Raw genomic sequence first — 14,343 nt, 5'->3', positions numbered from 1 at the left:
CAGTACTCCTGGTGGATGTAGCCGGGGGTGGACAGCTGGTTGCACGCGGAGCGGCCGCCGTCGTTGGGGTCCACCCAGCCGCAGGAGCGGATGACGGGGTCCCAAGTAGGATAGCCCCGCTGGACGGAAAAACCTTAAGGTCAAGATTGACCGTGGTTCTCTAACGTCAAAAAAAGTAAAAGTTAAGTGTATCTACTATCCGAGGAAATATTGGAGGGGATGGGGGGGGGGGGTTAGATATTGACGATCGGCAATACTCTACTCGGCGTGGCACTAACTACGAGTATTGCTCGTGAAATAAAGTTCGAGTGTGATGTGTCTATGTAGTCTATGTAGTGCGTCCGTGTGCCTGATTGCTAGCACGATGTGTGAGTTAAACTAAGCCCAGGACATGGGAAAAGAAGGGCGTGGCAGCAGGGTGGAATGGGGCGAGGCACCTCCACGAGGTAGAGGTGCGGCGGGGGGCGCGGGTGGGGGTGGTGGGGGTGGCGCGCGAGCGGCGTATTGACAGTGTAGAATGGGTTGCCTAAGCAGCTCCCCGCAGGCGCTGACGGGCTCTCCATAGCCTGCAGCCAGTCCGCCGCCAAGCTTGTACTTGTGACTCTTTACGAATAAATCGAATTTCATGGCTCTTGCATACGGGATTATCCAGAAAGTACGTCTGTGATTCGTCGTTACGAACTTGTGAAGTTCAGCCTCTGCAAGCTCCCATAGCGCCTGACAGATAGGCAACATCATGACCGCAGTGCGTGCGTGTAGAGCGGGATGGCCTACCCGGAGTCTTGCAGGCGCCGAGCTCGTGTAATTTGCCGAATGAATTTACGTATTTTCTGGACGATCCCTTAAGGCATATTCCCTTTTAATCCTTCTAATGCGGACTTTCTGTTGATTTGGTGAGCCAGCCATTCCACTTTGCAAATGCAATAAAGTTGGCATATGCAAATTATCTGGCTAAGGTGTCTTTACGACGTCTGGCGCCTGTCTGTGTGTGCCACTACAATGTGAAACCTAGAGACTTGCAATGTTCAGGGATCTATCATCTGGATGACTCGTGGAAAGCAGAACGCCAACGACCAATGAATTAGGGAACGGAAGAATAGTGGTGTGTCGGAAATAATTATTAGATTCCCAAATTTCTTGCGGTTTACATCTGTTTTGTTGCATTTTTTAAAATCCCAAAATATGCCGGTGTTCTATGGGAACGAAGTACTACCCCGACCCCCAGATAGAAAAAAAAACTACGCTTCTGAGTTTGAATTACTCCCGGGGGTGCGCTATATTGAACCGTTTTGGAGCAGTTACGCCAGCGCCTGTGTACATGGATTATTGGCCTTCCGAAATAGAGGAGGTGGGTTGAATTTACGGTACAATATCGTAAAACATTATTATAGTATTGCCCCATCTATAAGAGAAGTCCATCTCCGGCGGCACGCTCGCCAGAAAACCGCAGTTACAGAAGTGTAGAGTGAGGTGTACGTACACCGCCTGCCTGCAGGCCTACCGAGGGACATTTTTATTTTGTAGGCCGGTTATTTTAGCTAAGTAGGTGTAAAAGGATGGGTAAATAAATCAGCCAAAGTTTCTTTTCTTGTTCTTTTTTTTTTCGACAGACGGCGATTATAGGTTTACTGATGAAAAGAGCAAATGTACGCTACGCCTATCCGCTTGCCTTCAAAGATCTACACGCCGCATTCAATTAAGGAATTTTATCGAGCGCACGGTCCTTTTCAACGCTGATCGTGCTTTCGTAAAAAATGCCATTAATTGAATTTAGCAACTTATAATTAAATATGAACATTCACGCTGAGACACATCAGTAAAACACATGCATACGTTGATCTACACGCTTCCGCTCAAGGCCGCAATTAAATAGAAGAAATGAAAAAAAGTAGTGGAGCATTTGACATAAGGCTCAGAGGCTCAAATGCCGCTTAAAAAATAATGGACGGAGTTCTGACAAAAAATAGTAAAATTAAAAGTATGTTAGTGATTGTACCGAGCTGTAAATTTCACCATCATGGTACGTTATCAGATGAGAAGCAAAAAGAACATTAAAACAAATATTTGCAGGCGTTTAGCCGAAAAAGTTCTTAAAAAGCGTAAAAGCGCTAGAGGTAATTTGTAATAATAAAACTAGATAAGGGATTTGTCATTCCATGTATTCTGTGATCGGTTATACATTCTACTCAATAACTCTCGACATTTTTGGTACATACATCTATTTAAAGACTACACTTGCTAAAGAGTTAAGTATCCAGCGAAAAAAGCACAATTTTCAGGAATATATTTTAGGAGTCGTGTATGGAAGTATTTACGAGGTACAGGAAATAAAAGTCAATACTATATTTGAGTATCACCAATTTACATTATTATTCATATCGCTAACAATCGCACACTGATGGCTGACAGTCAGTGGATATAATATACAAAAAATACAAAACAATTAACATTACAGTCATAGAACGAGAAAACAAAGGAGCTTCATTGCAACATCAAGAGCACAAAACGTCAGGGGGAAAATTGCCTTATTGACCCGTTAATGGTCTAAGCGGCCCCTTGATGTGGCAACTATAACTGGCCAGTGATCGAGAACGCGCATTTTGGAAGAGAATTGGCCTCGTAAACGTTCTAAAATCGAGAGAGAAACTATCATAATAATATTTACCAATAATTAAATTATAGAGCTAAGGAAGTAAGAACACGTAAATTTTGGAACTGGGCGCGCGTTCTTCCGGTTGCTGCCTGCAGCTGCTTGCAGTGGGGATGTGGTGGCCGCTGCCGGCAGTGAGGAGGTGGGTCCATCATGTTGAGCTCTTGTCCCATCGGGGACTCGGGGCGTGTCCTGGCAGGGCAGGAAGGTTGTCGTCTTTTCCCCTCTCGGCCGAATAGTCTGGGACAGGCGTGCGTGGGCGGGCGGCGGGCGCGGTCGGCCCAGTGCAGCTCGCGCGGGCCCCGCGACACGCTCCAGTGCCCCGGACAAGGCCACCGCACCGCTGCACGCCGGGCCCCCGCGCCGCCGGCCCCGCCGCTGATGGGACGCGGCGCCACGCCCTTCCCGTCGACGACGCGCACCTCTGCGTCGTCAAGACCGCCCCGGCCCCGGCCCCCTGCGCCCCACCACGACGTGGTCCATTCATTCATTAGTCCACCACAGCCTCACTCAAGCGGTGAAGTCATCTCGAGACGCTCAGCGCGGCGGACAGTCGAGTCGGGCGAAGCTCTGCCCGGCCTGGCTCTGCCCCTCGGGCCCGGCGGCCCTCAGCGCAGCGCCTAGCGCCGCATCCAGGCGGCGAGCGCGGCCAGGGGAGCGGCGAAGATGGCGGCCGGCACGTTGGGGCGCGGCGCCGAGTTGCACGCGTCCGAGTTGCAGATGGAGCAGTACTCCTGGTGGATGTAGCCGGGGGTGGACAGCTGGTTGCAGGCGGAGCGGCCGCCGTCGTTGGGGTCCACCCAGCCGCAGGAGCGGATGACCAGGGGGCGTCCGTCAACTGCTGACACAAGGCAAACGCGGTTAGGGCACTGCGGTGTCCGACCTCAAACTGTCAGTCGGTGGTGGGTGCGCGCCCGAGAGAGTAAGGCCTGCATGCACCCCAGAGAAAGTTTTAACTGAGAACTGAACTGTACAAATTGTACTTAACCGAAAGTCTGATTAATTATTGATTGAGGAGTCTGGCTGATTTTAACTGGATATGCTCGGATATACATGTACCATATGCAAAGCGGTTACGCTCAGTTAATCTCAGATATCTTTTCCTCTGGGGTGAGCGAAGTGGAGCGAAGAAGCGTTTTTTTGTCGAACACACTTGGTGTTACGCGGAGAGCAGAGCAGAGCAAAGCAAAGCTGAAGCAGTGGAGGTTCCCACGTTGTGGTTGACTCAGTCGTCGTCGCATGGGAGCGCGCCGTCATGTCGAGCGCTGAGCAAGGTTTTACGTTTGCACCGCGCACGCCCATTGAGCTTTTTGGAACATCGAGCACGACGAGCACACTTCGAGACGTCAGTGCAAGGACCCGAGTGTCGACTAAGGTGTCAGCGCGAAGGCCGAGTCCCCGGCACAGTCCTCCAAACGGGCGGCGCAAGTCTCGCCTCGCGTGTGACGAACAATCAATGGCTATTCCAAGCACGCGCACGCGGGCGCAGGTAGCTCCCCGTCGCACCGTCACACCGTCACACCAATCGGGAGCGCGAGGGACGTGTCTGCTGGACCACTCCCTTGGTCTGGACACGCAACTTACTAAGGAAAGAACCCCGGCATATTCAATGGAGCATAGAAAATGGGTTTTTAGACTGCCCCCAAGACTGTCCCTACCGGAGGGCAGAGTTCCCCCTCCTCGTCCTTTACCATCTAGTTCTAGTTTTTTTTTAAATATGACGCACTGTTAAATTCCTGCAAAGCAATACGCTTTGCAAATTGAGAAGGATTTGAATGCTTGGTAACTACGAAGCATTTACTTTTCAATTACAAAGCAATGCTTTTCAGAATGTAAAGCATTGCTTCTCAATTGCAAAGTATCGCTTTGTAATTGCTTCGTAGTTACAGTATATTATGAATCCGTCACAATTTTCAAATTGTCTGCAAAGCACTGCTTTGCAGTTATTTAACAATGTGGATTTTTATTTGACCACTCGATCTGATAGTTCGTATTGTTCGCGGGTCGGGTCGCCCACGTGGCTCGCCAGGTGAGTCAGGCCCACGTACACCTGTGTTGACTCAGAGCGTGAACCTCAACCTCCTACTCTATAGCAAATTATTTTTGTCAGATATGATGACAGAACTTTTAGTGATGCCTACCCCCTCCCCTTCCCCCACCCATCCTCTCCCCCTACCCTGACCTTAAAACCTCCATAGCAAAAACAAACGGATTTCGTCTCTTGTTGTAATAGAAAATGACTCTAAGTAAGTAGCAGCAGCAGCAGAGATTTCGTTGCCGCTCTGCTTTGGTTCATTCGTATCAACTGATTCTCCCCTGTCGCTACCAGACGGAGCCCTCGGGTGCTCGATGCCTGCGCTCGCCTTTGTCGGTCGGCACGGCCCCGTAAATCAAGTTTGAGACCCGCACGGCCCGTGTACGGCTGTAAACGTCCGGAGCGGCTCGGCCGAGCAAAGGGTCTTGATAACGCCGTACGTGCGGCTGCGCTGCTCCTGCTGCTACTCGCATGCGGCTGCCCGCGGCGACCTGCGACTGCTAGGCGGCGAGAGAGGAAGGAGGAGTGTCGGGCGTGCATCGTGCGTAGCGTGGAGGGCGCCCGGCAGGCAGGCAAGCCTGTCGCGCACAGCTGTACGGCGGGCGAGCCCACCCCGCAGGCTGAGAGGGGCCGGCGGCGGCGCGACCGACGCCGTGAGCGCGGGAGGACGTCCGCGCTGCATCTGTTCGGCGGTCGATCGTTACATTGTAACACTGGTTACTCTGCCAATTGAAGTGTGCGGCCTTCGACCTCGCACAAATACTTGAAGAGAAGCCGAACTATCGCGTCGATCTTTGTCCACCAAGCTGACCAGCGGCATGCACAAGCAAGCGGGCGCGCGCACCCACCACCGGGCTCGAAGAGATACTTACTGCGCTGCTTGACCTTCCTGCACACGGGGTAGCCGTGGTAGTAGGCGGGACCCTGGGCCGCCCGGTTGTCGCACTCGATCAAGGCGAAGCGGTTGGCCGTCCTGAAGGGATCGTCGCAGGCGTAGTCGTTCTGGGAGTCGCACGACCAGCAGCGCAGTGCCGCGGCTGAAACAGAAAACACAAGTCAGGAAAAGCAAAACTGGACGAGTTTGTCACACTTCGTCGTGCAGCTCCACACTCCACACACCTATGATTCACGCTGAGATTCACTCACAAAACAACGACCAAAAATATCGTTTTTCTAAAAAAGTATATTTTTTCTATCTTATCAGAGAGCGGGTACGTGAGCCTTTTCGTACAGCAGCACGTGACCGAGGCAGGCATTGAAAATACCGCAGCAGGTGAGGAACGTTTGTCGCCGCTGTGCTGTGGGCGGCCTTCACTATCAGCGTGCTCGGAGTCTCACAATGCATGACCGACGACAGACCAGCAGTCGGCTCCGTGTGAATCTTATAGACCGGTAAGGGGGTGGGGGGGCGTCGGGATCAGCAGCAGAATGCTCTCGCCTCCGACAATCACGCGCGAGGCGAGGATGGGCTGGAGCAGGGTGCCGCTCGAGTTATGTCACGGCACGTCGCGGCCAGGCGAGAGCTGTGTGTGTGTGTGTGTGTATGTGTGTGGTTACTTCTACTTGCTACACTGAGAGAAATGTTTCGTTGCAGCGATCAAAAAATGTTCGATCAGTCCGGATTAGTCATGGCCATCAAACTTTTAGTCACAGCAACTAAACTTTTGGTTACACCAACCGAAATTTCGGTTACAGCAACCGAAATTTCGGTTACAGCAACTAAAATTTTGATGCCTGTGACTAAGCCGGACTGACCGAACAAAATTTGGTCGTGGGTATCAAAATTTTGATGGCTGCAACGAAACATTTCTCTCAGTGTATGGATAATAAAACCCGACACCCAACAGCGCTGAGATGACTCATCCCCACCACACGGCACAGGCAGCGTGACGGCAGCCAGGGGTGCGGCGGGCGCGGTGCAGACCCACAACACTCCGGAGGAGGGGAGCGCGGGTGGGGAGGGGGGGGGGGTAGAAGAGCAGGGCGCTCCTGGGCGGACAGGTGGAGAGCCACCTTGGCCGTCAGCCTGTTGCTCGTCCCAGTGCTGCCACCGTGCACGCCCGTTGCAGAGTTACACGCACGCACGTCAGTCTGCACCGTCTACCGTGCAAATTCCTTTTTTCTTTTTTTGAAGAATTCACTTTTATTTGATTTTGTATGCGGGAACGAGTGGCTATCTTTCCTCATCACGTAAGCCTGCGGTTTTAACAGCGATCTCGTCGTCGTGAGATGGGACCTCAACAACAACAACAACAACAACAACAACAACAACAACAACAACAACAACAACAACAACAACAAAAACAAAAACAAAAACAACAACAACAACAACGCCACGACAAAGACCGCTTTGATCGGCGGGTGTGCGCTGCGCCACACCACGTCCACCTCGCTAATAGGTCGCAGGCGCGCTCGTCGGCTGCAAACACTTTTACGTCCACATCCTACCCTACCGCGTCACACTCTTCGCCCTCTGGACACCTTCAGGAGCAGGTGACTTTGATACCCGAAACCGGAAGTGAATCCGCTTCCTCAGGCGGCCCGGGACCTCTTTCTTTTTTTTTCACTCCTGCGCCCGGTACGCGTCAGTGGGCACGCGGCCCTTGAGAGTGGTTACGTGACTGCTCAGGTAAGAAAGGTGACGCTCCGGTAACGCTCGGCCAGGGCCGCAGTATACCCCGCGTCCGCAGAGACTCTCGGGGTGGGAGTATTGGCACCTGGCCGGCACCACCAGCGCCGCCCTCCTCCTGCTGCTTTGGGCCCTTTGGGTGCCCCCCCCCCCCCCCCAACTGCAGCACGCGGCCGCACGCGGCAGCACGCCCGCGACCCACTTTCCCTCCAGCCACGCCGCGCCACGCCGCGATACGCCGCAATGTTTACCTGCACTGGAGGGGGCCCCGCCGGCCGCGCCCGTCGCGCCCCGCGCCCTGGAGTACCTCGAGTACGACCCCACCGCCGAGGCTGCCACACAGGTCCGCTACATCCTTTATACTATGCCAGGTGCGGCTGTTGCCCCGTCGACGGGTACCTATCGTATCTGCCCATAGTGCCATCCTGCGCGGAAGAATAGGCAACCCGCCCGCACGCGTGCACGCTGTGCGGTCTAACAACAGAAGTGAGCCCTGCGCACACCAGAGATCTTCTGAGACCTAAGGGCAGGCTTGCCTACCCGACGGGTAACACTGCTGAGCCCTGCCAAACGGTATAAACCCGCAGTCGCTTCCGGCCTCATACAAGGTGGCTGATTTACGACGCGCAATTCTGTAGTTATGCTGTACCACATGTACGAGTGCGGGCGGGTTCCCTACCCTACTCGCTCGGCTCGTACGGCGCCGTGGGCAGGGGCGATAGGCAAGCCCGCCCGCACTCGTGCGTGTGGTACAGTATACCTTACAGTGCAGTGTAGTGTACCTACAGAAGTGCGCGGTGTGAATCAGCCACCTGGTATACTGAAAACCCAGTTTATGACCATGTATGTAGGAGTTACTGAATACCTTCACAGGTACAACCCTACCCTGTGTGCCGAAGTTTGTACTGTCACGGAGAGCATAACAACTATTTTCTTCCTCCGTGTACCAGTGCAGAGTGTCGCCATGTCGAGCTGCTTCGAGCTGCCCCTAGTCGGGGTGAGCCGGTACGGTGGCTAGTGACTTGAATGGCAGACGGAGCTCCTGCAACGGCCTGGAATGCCTTCGACTCCAGCGGAGCTACAGGCGGCTCCAGGCCCTGTCCTAGTGCCGCGCCGGGCGGACGGACAGGCGCCGAACAGGCGTGCAGACCGCGCAGTCGACTGGACGCGAACCACGGACAGCGGAGCGATGTAGGTGCAGCGCAGTGCAGAGGTGAAGCCGCCGGAGGAGGAGGAGGTTAGGAGGGGGGGGCGAATCTGGTTTCAACCGGCTTTCCTGCGAGCAGCGGGAGAGAGGTCTTTCTCCTGGACGAGAGTTCCGGCGGCGACGCCTCCGCCTTCTATATTCAAGCCTTTCCTTCCGCGAGGAGGACGTCTTCCTCGCGCCCCTCGACGTCACCCTCGAGTCCGCGGACGTCCTCGGCGAGGAGAGCCGGTCCCAAGGTCGCGCCGCGGCCGCGCTGCGTGCCGCCGCTGTTACCGCCGCACCGAGCTCAATTCTCACAACCATGAAAGAAAGCACTCGCGAGCACGACCAAGGCGAGCGCCCCCCCCCCCACACACACACAAACCAGCAACAACAACAGCAAACGTGTGAAAGAATGGTCTGCTGCCCATGGTGCGCGCGCCCGTCGAGGTGTTCCCGCCATCGTGGCTCTGGCATTTGTGCACTCCCTCAGTGACCTGCCAGAGCGGCCGAGTAGAGCGCCCGGTCCGAGAGCTGTCCGCTCGACCTCTCGACGCGCAGATCCGCTCCTGGCGGCCCTCCAAGTGTGACAGCGGGGCGGTGCGGTGTGGGGCGGAGTGGGGTGGGGCTGGGCGGAGAGAGGTACCCAGCGCGCCGGCTCTAGGCTAGGGCAGGGGCTAGGGGCTGTTGTAAGGGTCAAAAGGTCAGCCTCGTGCGACGCCTGAAAGTAGGCAACGTGCGCCTGTACATAGGCGACCCCCTCCACACCACCCCGCCCGCCCCCCTGGCTATGGCCGCAGGCCGGCTAGCTGGCTAGCTGGCTGGTTAGAATACGAGTTGGTGTCATCGTCAACCACCACGCCACGTCAGCGAGAGGGGCAGGCTGGCGGATCTCACAGGATTGTGTGAGGGAGGAGTGTGGCGCCCCGAACGCTCCGCGGAACGATCCCCCCCGCACGGGACGAGCGCAAGACGGCGCAGCCAGCGCGACGCGACTTTAGACGCGGCAGTCCGTGCGAGGTCGTATGAAAAGTTTTCTGACAGCAGCGGCCGCGCACCAGCATTCAGCGAAAACAAAGGACTTTTGCACGGCGACCGCTGGGACTTCCCTCGTCGCACCGCCCGACTTTTGCACGGCGACCGCTGGGACTTCCCTCGTCGCACCGCCCGCCGGCCCGCGGCCTCGACGATGTGCGGGCGGTGTGTGTTGTGTGTGTGTGTGTGTGTGTGTGTGTGTGTGTGTGTGTGTGTGTGTGTGTGTGTGTGTGTGTGTGTCTTGTGTGCGTGTGTTCGTGTACGCGTGTGAGTGCCTCGTCCGCGCTACTGCCCTTGAGCGAGGGTGGGCGGGGTCCTGTTTGGGGGCGCGGCGGCCTGCAGGCAAGGGCACAGGGCGTCTCTCGGCGTTACTGTGCCGGTTCTGGTCGGATTAGCATGGCAAGGGAAAGGAGTGGAATGTTTGATCGGTTGTTTAGCTTCCGCCTTCGGCTGTAGTAAGTCCGCGAGTAAGTCGGGTCCCCCCTGAAGGAGAGGCGCCTAGCGCCAGGGGTGGTCGGTCAGGGGGCACGGCCAGCACGGCACGGCGTGAGAGGGAGGACGCAAAAACTTGTACTTGTACTTGACGTACGAAACACTTTTCTAACGATGTGGACGGTCGCTGCGTCACGTTTCGGCCCCTCCTCTCTCCCCACCTTGTCCGACGCTGGCTATCGCTGGTAACGCCGCGCGACCGTGGCGGCCGCACACTGTTTGGTCTTGCAGCGCCAACAGGGCGTTCTTAAGTGACCTGGCCCCCACTGGGTCTGTGCACCTTGCACACGACCGTCACTTGAGCGATTTGCGAAACGTTTCTCCAAACAAAATGAACGATACCACTCCCCCTCCAAGGACACCTTGAAGAAACCAGGGGCGTGCGGGGCATTTGACCGGACAAAAACCAAACCGGAGACCAAAAAAAAATAAAAAATAAGAAGGAGATGAGAGCCGGGCGGTTGCCGAATGTCGGCGAGACGGACAGGCAGGAGGGGAGTGAAAACCTATATGGAGAATGGGACGGGTACGGGAGGGTTCGGGCTCAGTGGCAGCGGCAGGTAGGCGAAGCCTGGAGCCTGGCCCAGGGTGACACCTTGCCCGAACAGAATCAGACTGGGTGCTGGGCGCTTATTACGATTTGGATTCGTGCTGCGCTCTATCGATTGGCTGGCTCCGTGCTGCAGTGCTCGCTGTTGCGGGCTCGCCCTATATTGGTAACGGCCACCTCTACGGGCCCCGCGGGGGTCAAGGCTGCCATGAGGAGGACCGACTGCCACGCCTTAGTGAGGCAGCCGCTGGCGCCCCGCTCCGCCTCCCGCCCCGACACGCAAGTCGCGTGCTCCTGCGCTTTTACTCGATTTAACTGATCTGTACTTTTTATTATGTAATGGGGTTAGCCTCGTAGCTCCGCGTTGGTGCGGCCTGTGACCAGGTCACCCAGGAAAAACACTTTGAAAAAACAACAACAAAAGAGCGGTTGAGATTGAGATGGAGGGAAAAAGGGGGGGGGGGATTGTGTGGCGTCGGTCCGAACGTGTTGGACAATAAGCGCACTATGATGGTGGCCGATGAATCACCGGACATAATGCGGATGCCTAAGTCGCGGGACACGCGAAGAGGCCGCGACGGGACGGACCGTCCACACCCAGCACTGTGTGGCCTGGCCGGCCTAGCCAGCAGTGTGCGGAACACTGCGCTCGCGGTACGTGGAAGCGCCAAGGGCATGGTGCGCATCGACTTATTGGTAATGAACTAAATTACGACTCTACACCGCTCTACACGTCCCCGACAGGACGGGCTTCGCTCGGCAGACTACACCTCGGCAGGCTCCTGATCCTGATCGCCCCGCTCCCAGGCTCGTGCAGCAGCAGCAGTCGCGGCCATGGTGCAGCGGGCCGCCACGTCGCGCCACGTCGCGCGGGGCGAGTCGCCCAGTCGGAACCAAAGTAGGGGAACATAGGACCCGGAGCCGGAGAGGAAGTCCGTGTGGGCGCGCTGAGCCATGGCGCAGCCGTGGAGCCCGCGCTAGCAAGCGGCGCTAGCAGCGCTGCCAACTGTCGGGCGCGTCTCTGCACCAGTACCAACTGTTGCGGACCCATCTCGCTCGCTCTGCTGAGACGACTCCACCTCGCCCGCAGTGGGTACGCGGAAGATTCTGGAAACACCTCTCTGGACTGGACTTTGCATCGCGGCGGCGGGAAGCGAGTTCCTCTTTGAGTACCGAAGCCTTTGCCGGCCACAGATTCCTGAACCGGCCGGCCCGGTTAGATGTGGGTCGGTCGGTGGGGAGCGCGCTCGCATCCTGTGCGGCGGGCTGGCGGGCTGGGGCGGCCAGCCGGCCAGCCTCTGCGGTCGCACGCCATCGGGATGAAAATACTTTGTGCAGCGCTGCCGCCCGCTGCCCAGGTTATGTAATAACAGCGGGGAGCCACCCGTCAGTCAAGCTGCTGCTCCGCAAAGCACTCTTAACGACCTCACTCCACTGAGTCATGTGTCGCGGGTGACACCCTACGATGCCCTACGCAACCATCAGCAACACATCTTGTTTGCTGAAACGCCAGGAAGTTCGTGTACACAGAGCAGCCTAGCCTCAGACCGTCGCCCCAGTGTCGGCATGGAGGTCGAGTGCAATCTCCCAGCAGTCACGGCTTTCTTACGGGATCTCTAAATGATAATGTATTCCCAGCCACCGCGGTGACTTCGACAACAGCGCCTCGGCTGTGCGCCATGAGGCTATACGCCCCACGCCCGTGAGGTGGCGTGGCGTGGCGTGCCCGCAGAACGAACCGCCCCGGCAAAAGCTGGACGGGCCGGTTGTACAACCCAGTCTGTGCTGGCACGCCCCCTCCCCTCCCCCTACCTGCCGGGCCCAAACAACAACAGCAGCAGCTTTTCCCCCGCCACCGCCCCTCCCTTTCTCTCCCTCCGGTTTGTTTTGGTCGGGGAACCGGACTGCGGCCCGCTCGGCAGGGGCTCCGTTGGCGGCTCCGGCTCCGGGGGGCCGAGCAGCGCCGGGCAACGGAGCGTTGAACCAGAGCGGCGTTCAGGGGAAGAAGAGGTAAGGCGCGATGAGGAGCACTTGCCGCGGAACGGTCGGTCGGTCAAGGCTCCGGCATTCTCCAGCCCGGATTAAACAGCCTGGACTGCTTAAAGCAAGGCAGACGGCATAGGGGTCGTCCAGAAAGTTTCGTCTGTTTTCCTCAGATTCATTCGGCAAATTACAGAAGCTTGGCGCCTGCGAGACTCGGGGTAGGCTACCCCGCAATGCACGCACGCACTGCTGGCAAGATGTTACCTACCTACTAGGCGCTAAGAGACCTTGTGTAGGCTAAACTTTGGCAGTTTCGTTACGGCGAATGACGGACGTACTTTTTGGAGGATCCCACTCCTCACGCGTGAAGGTGTCCACACATCGAACGTTTCACGAGGCGACGCTAATGATAGCGCCTGTCACGCGATTGGTAGGCCACCCGCCAAGCAGCAGTGTGAAGACAGCGGCCCGCCAAGAGCGCCAGAGTACGGGGGCTTCAGACAGGAGATCGTATGAGGGCTCAATGTCCCCCGCCAAACTTTTAGTATTGTTCACAGAAGAGAATACCTCGTCATAAATTTCGTTGTTAATCGGAGAGGAAAAATACCCCCAACGTAACGTAACAATTTAATATAATTATGGACGATTGGGGTATCGAGTTAATGTTACGTTAGTTTTCTGCTGAATATTCTCCCCACAAGCTCCGTACGTACATAAGACACGACAACGATTGAACAATTTAGCTTATTTCCGATGTATCTTTTTAATCATTGTTTTGTAAAGATGGTCGCGAACTTCTCCCTGGTCCTCTACGGCAGCGTTCTCTTCGCCTATGAGACGCAGCCTGACGTGGAGTGTGGCGTGTTTCTCTCGGGACGGGGGGACGGGTTACTAGACTCGCGATCGACTCGCAGAGGCACTGTCGCTCGCTCAGTCGTCGACGCAACTTTGGAAAGTTTAACCCGGCCTGCTGGACTCTCACTCTCGGCCACCAACCCGTCGCGCAAGACTCCGTCATTGACGGATTCCGTCTCCGCCCGCCCCGCCACTCTGAGCAGAGCGCAGAGTAACCTCGACCGTGGGAGGGAGCAGAAGCAGCTCACCATGCCAGCCGAGGAACGGCAAAAAAATACCACCAAAAACAGAACAACTATGACGAAAAATCTTTGGGGCTGTATAATTTCTGATAGTGAATGAATCTGATACTGTATTGCATCAGACAGACGGGCGGTTTGCAAATCAGTGCCCCAAGCAGCCCAATAGGCTAGAAGTGGCGAAGCACTGTACGGATGGAACACAAGTCCACCATTTTGCCACATGCCTCCTCGACTTGCGATTGACGGCCTGTTGAAGCTAAAACCGTACACTGCAAGTCTGAGGTGTCCAGCAGCTGTGGTCGACGTAAGTTACAGACCTAAGAAACGGGGCGACTTAAGTCGCCAAGTTACTCTGAGCCTGTTGGATTCCGTGAATTGCACCCTGATCCATATGGCTCATCTATAGGGGTCTTCCACCCCAGGAATGAGATGTGATACACACTGTGGCATGAAAAACCAAAAGGTTTCCAGTTCAATTTTAGGCAAACTTAAGCCTCCCCGATTCTGTGGTCGGGCACCTTAAGTCGCCCAGTTGCACGGGACCCCAGATTGACAGAGTGCAGCTGAACGGCGTGCTCGGGTAAATGATCTGAAGCCCGCACCTGCCTGTGCCCGGGAGGGGCGGCGTGTTGAATGAGGGGCATAAGCGCGCCCATTAGGCGACCCAGGCGGCCCCGCCCAGCGCG

General features: G+C 56.1%; 1 protein-coding gene across 2 annotated transcripts in view; it reads right to left on the bottom strand.

Annotated features, from left to right (window-relative positions):
• Positions 1–2,138: 2,138 nt before the first annotated feature.
• Positions 2,139–14,343, bottom strand: part of LOC113212078 (uncharacterized) — an 18,868-nt gene continuing 6,663 nt past the window's right edge. The window contains exons 2-3 of one of the 2 annotated variants that reach the window (XM_026430664.2): positions 5,558–5,722; positions 2,139–3,491 (exon numbers count right to left, since the gene is read on the bottom strand). In XM_026430664.2, coding sequence (XP_026286449.1) covers positions 3,271–3,491; positions 5,558–5,722 — 386 coding nt within the window. In that variant the 3' untranslated portion in view covers positions 2,139–3,270. The remainder of the gene's footprint in view (positions 3,492–5,557; positions 5,723–14,343) is intronic. The other variant, XM_026430665.2, reaches the window with a different exon arrangement.

The sequence above is a fragment of the Frankliniella occidentalis genome, unplaced genomic scaffold (genome assembly GCF_000697945.3).
Source record: "Frankliniella occidentalis isolate FOCC.00 unplaced genomic scaffold, Focc_3.1 Scaffold40, whole genome shotgun sequence".
NCBI classification, from domain to species: Eukaryota; Metazoa; Arthropoda; class Insecta; order Thysanoptera; family Thripidae; genus Frankliniella; species Frankliniella occidentalis.
Note: the sequence above shows the minus strand (reverse complement) of the source record. Positions and strands in the feature narration are given on the sequence as shown.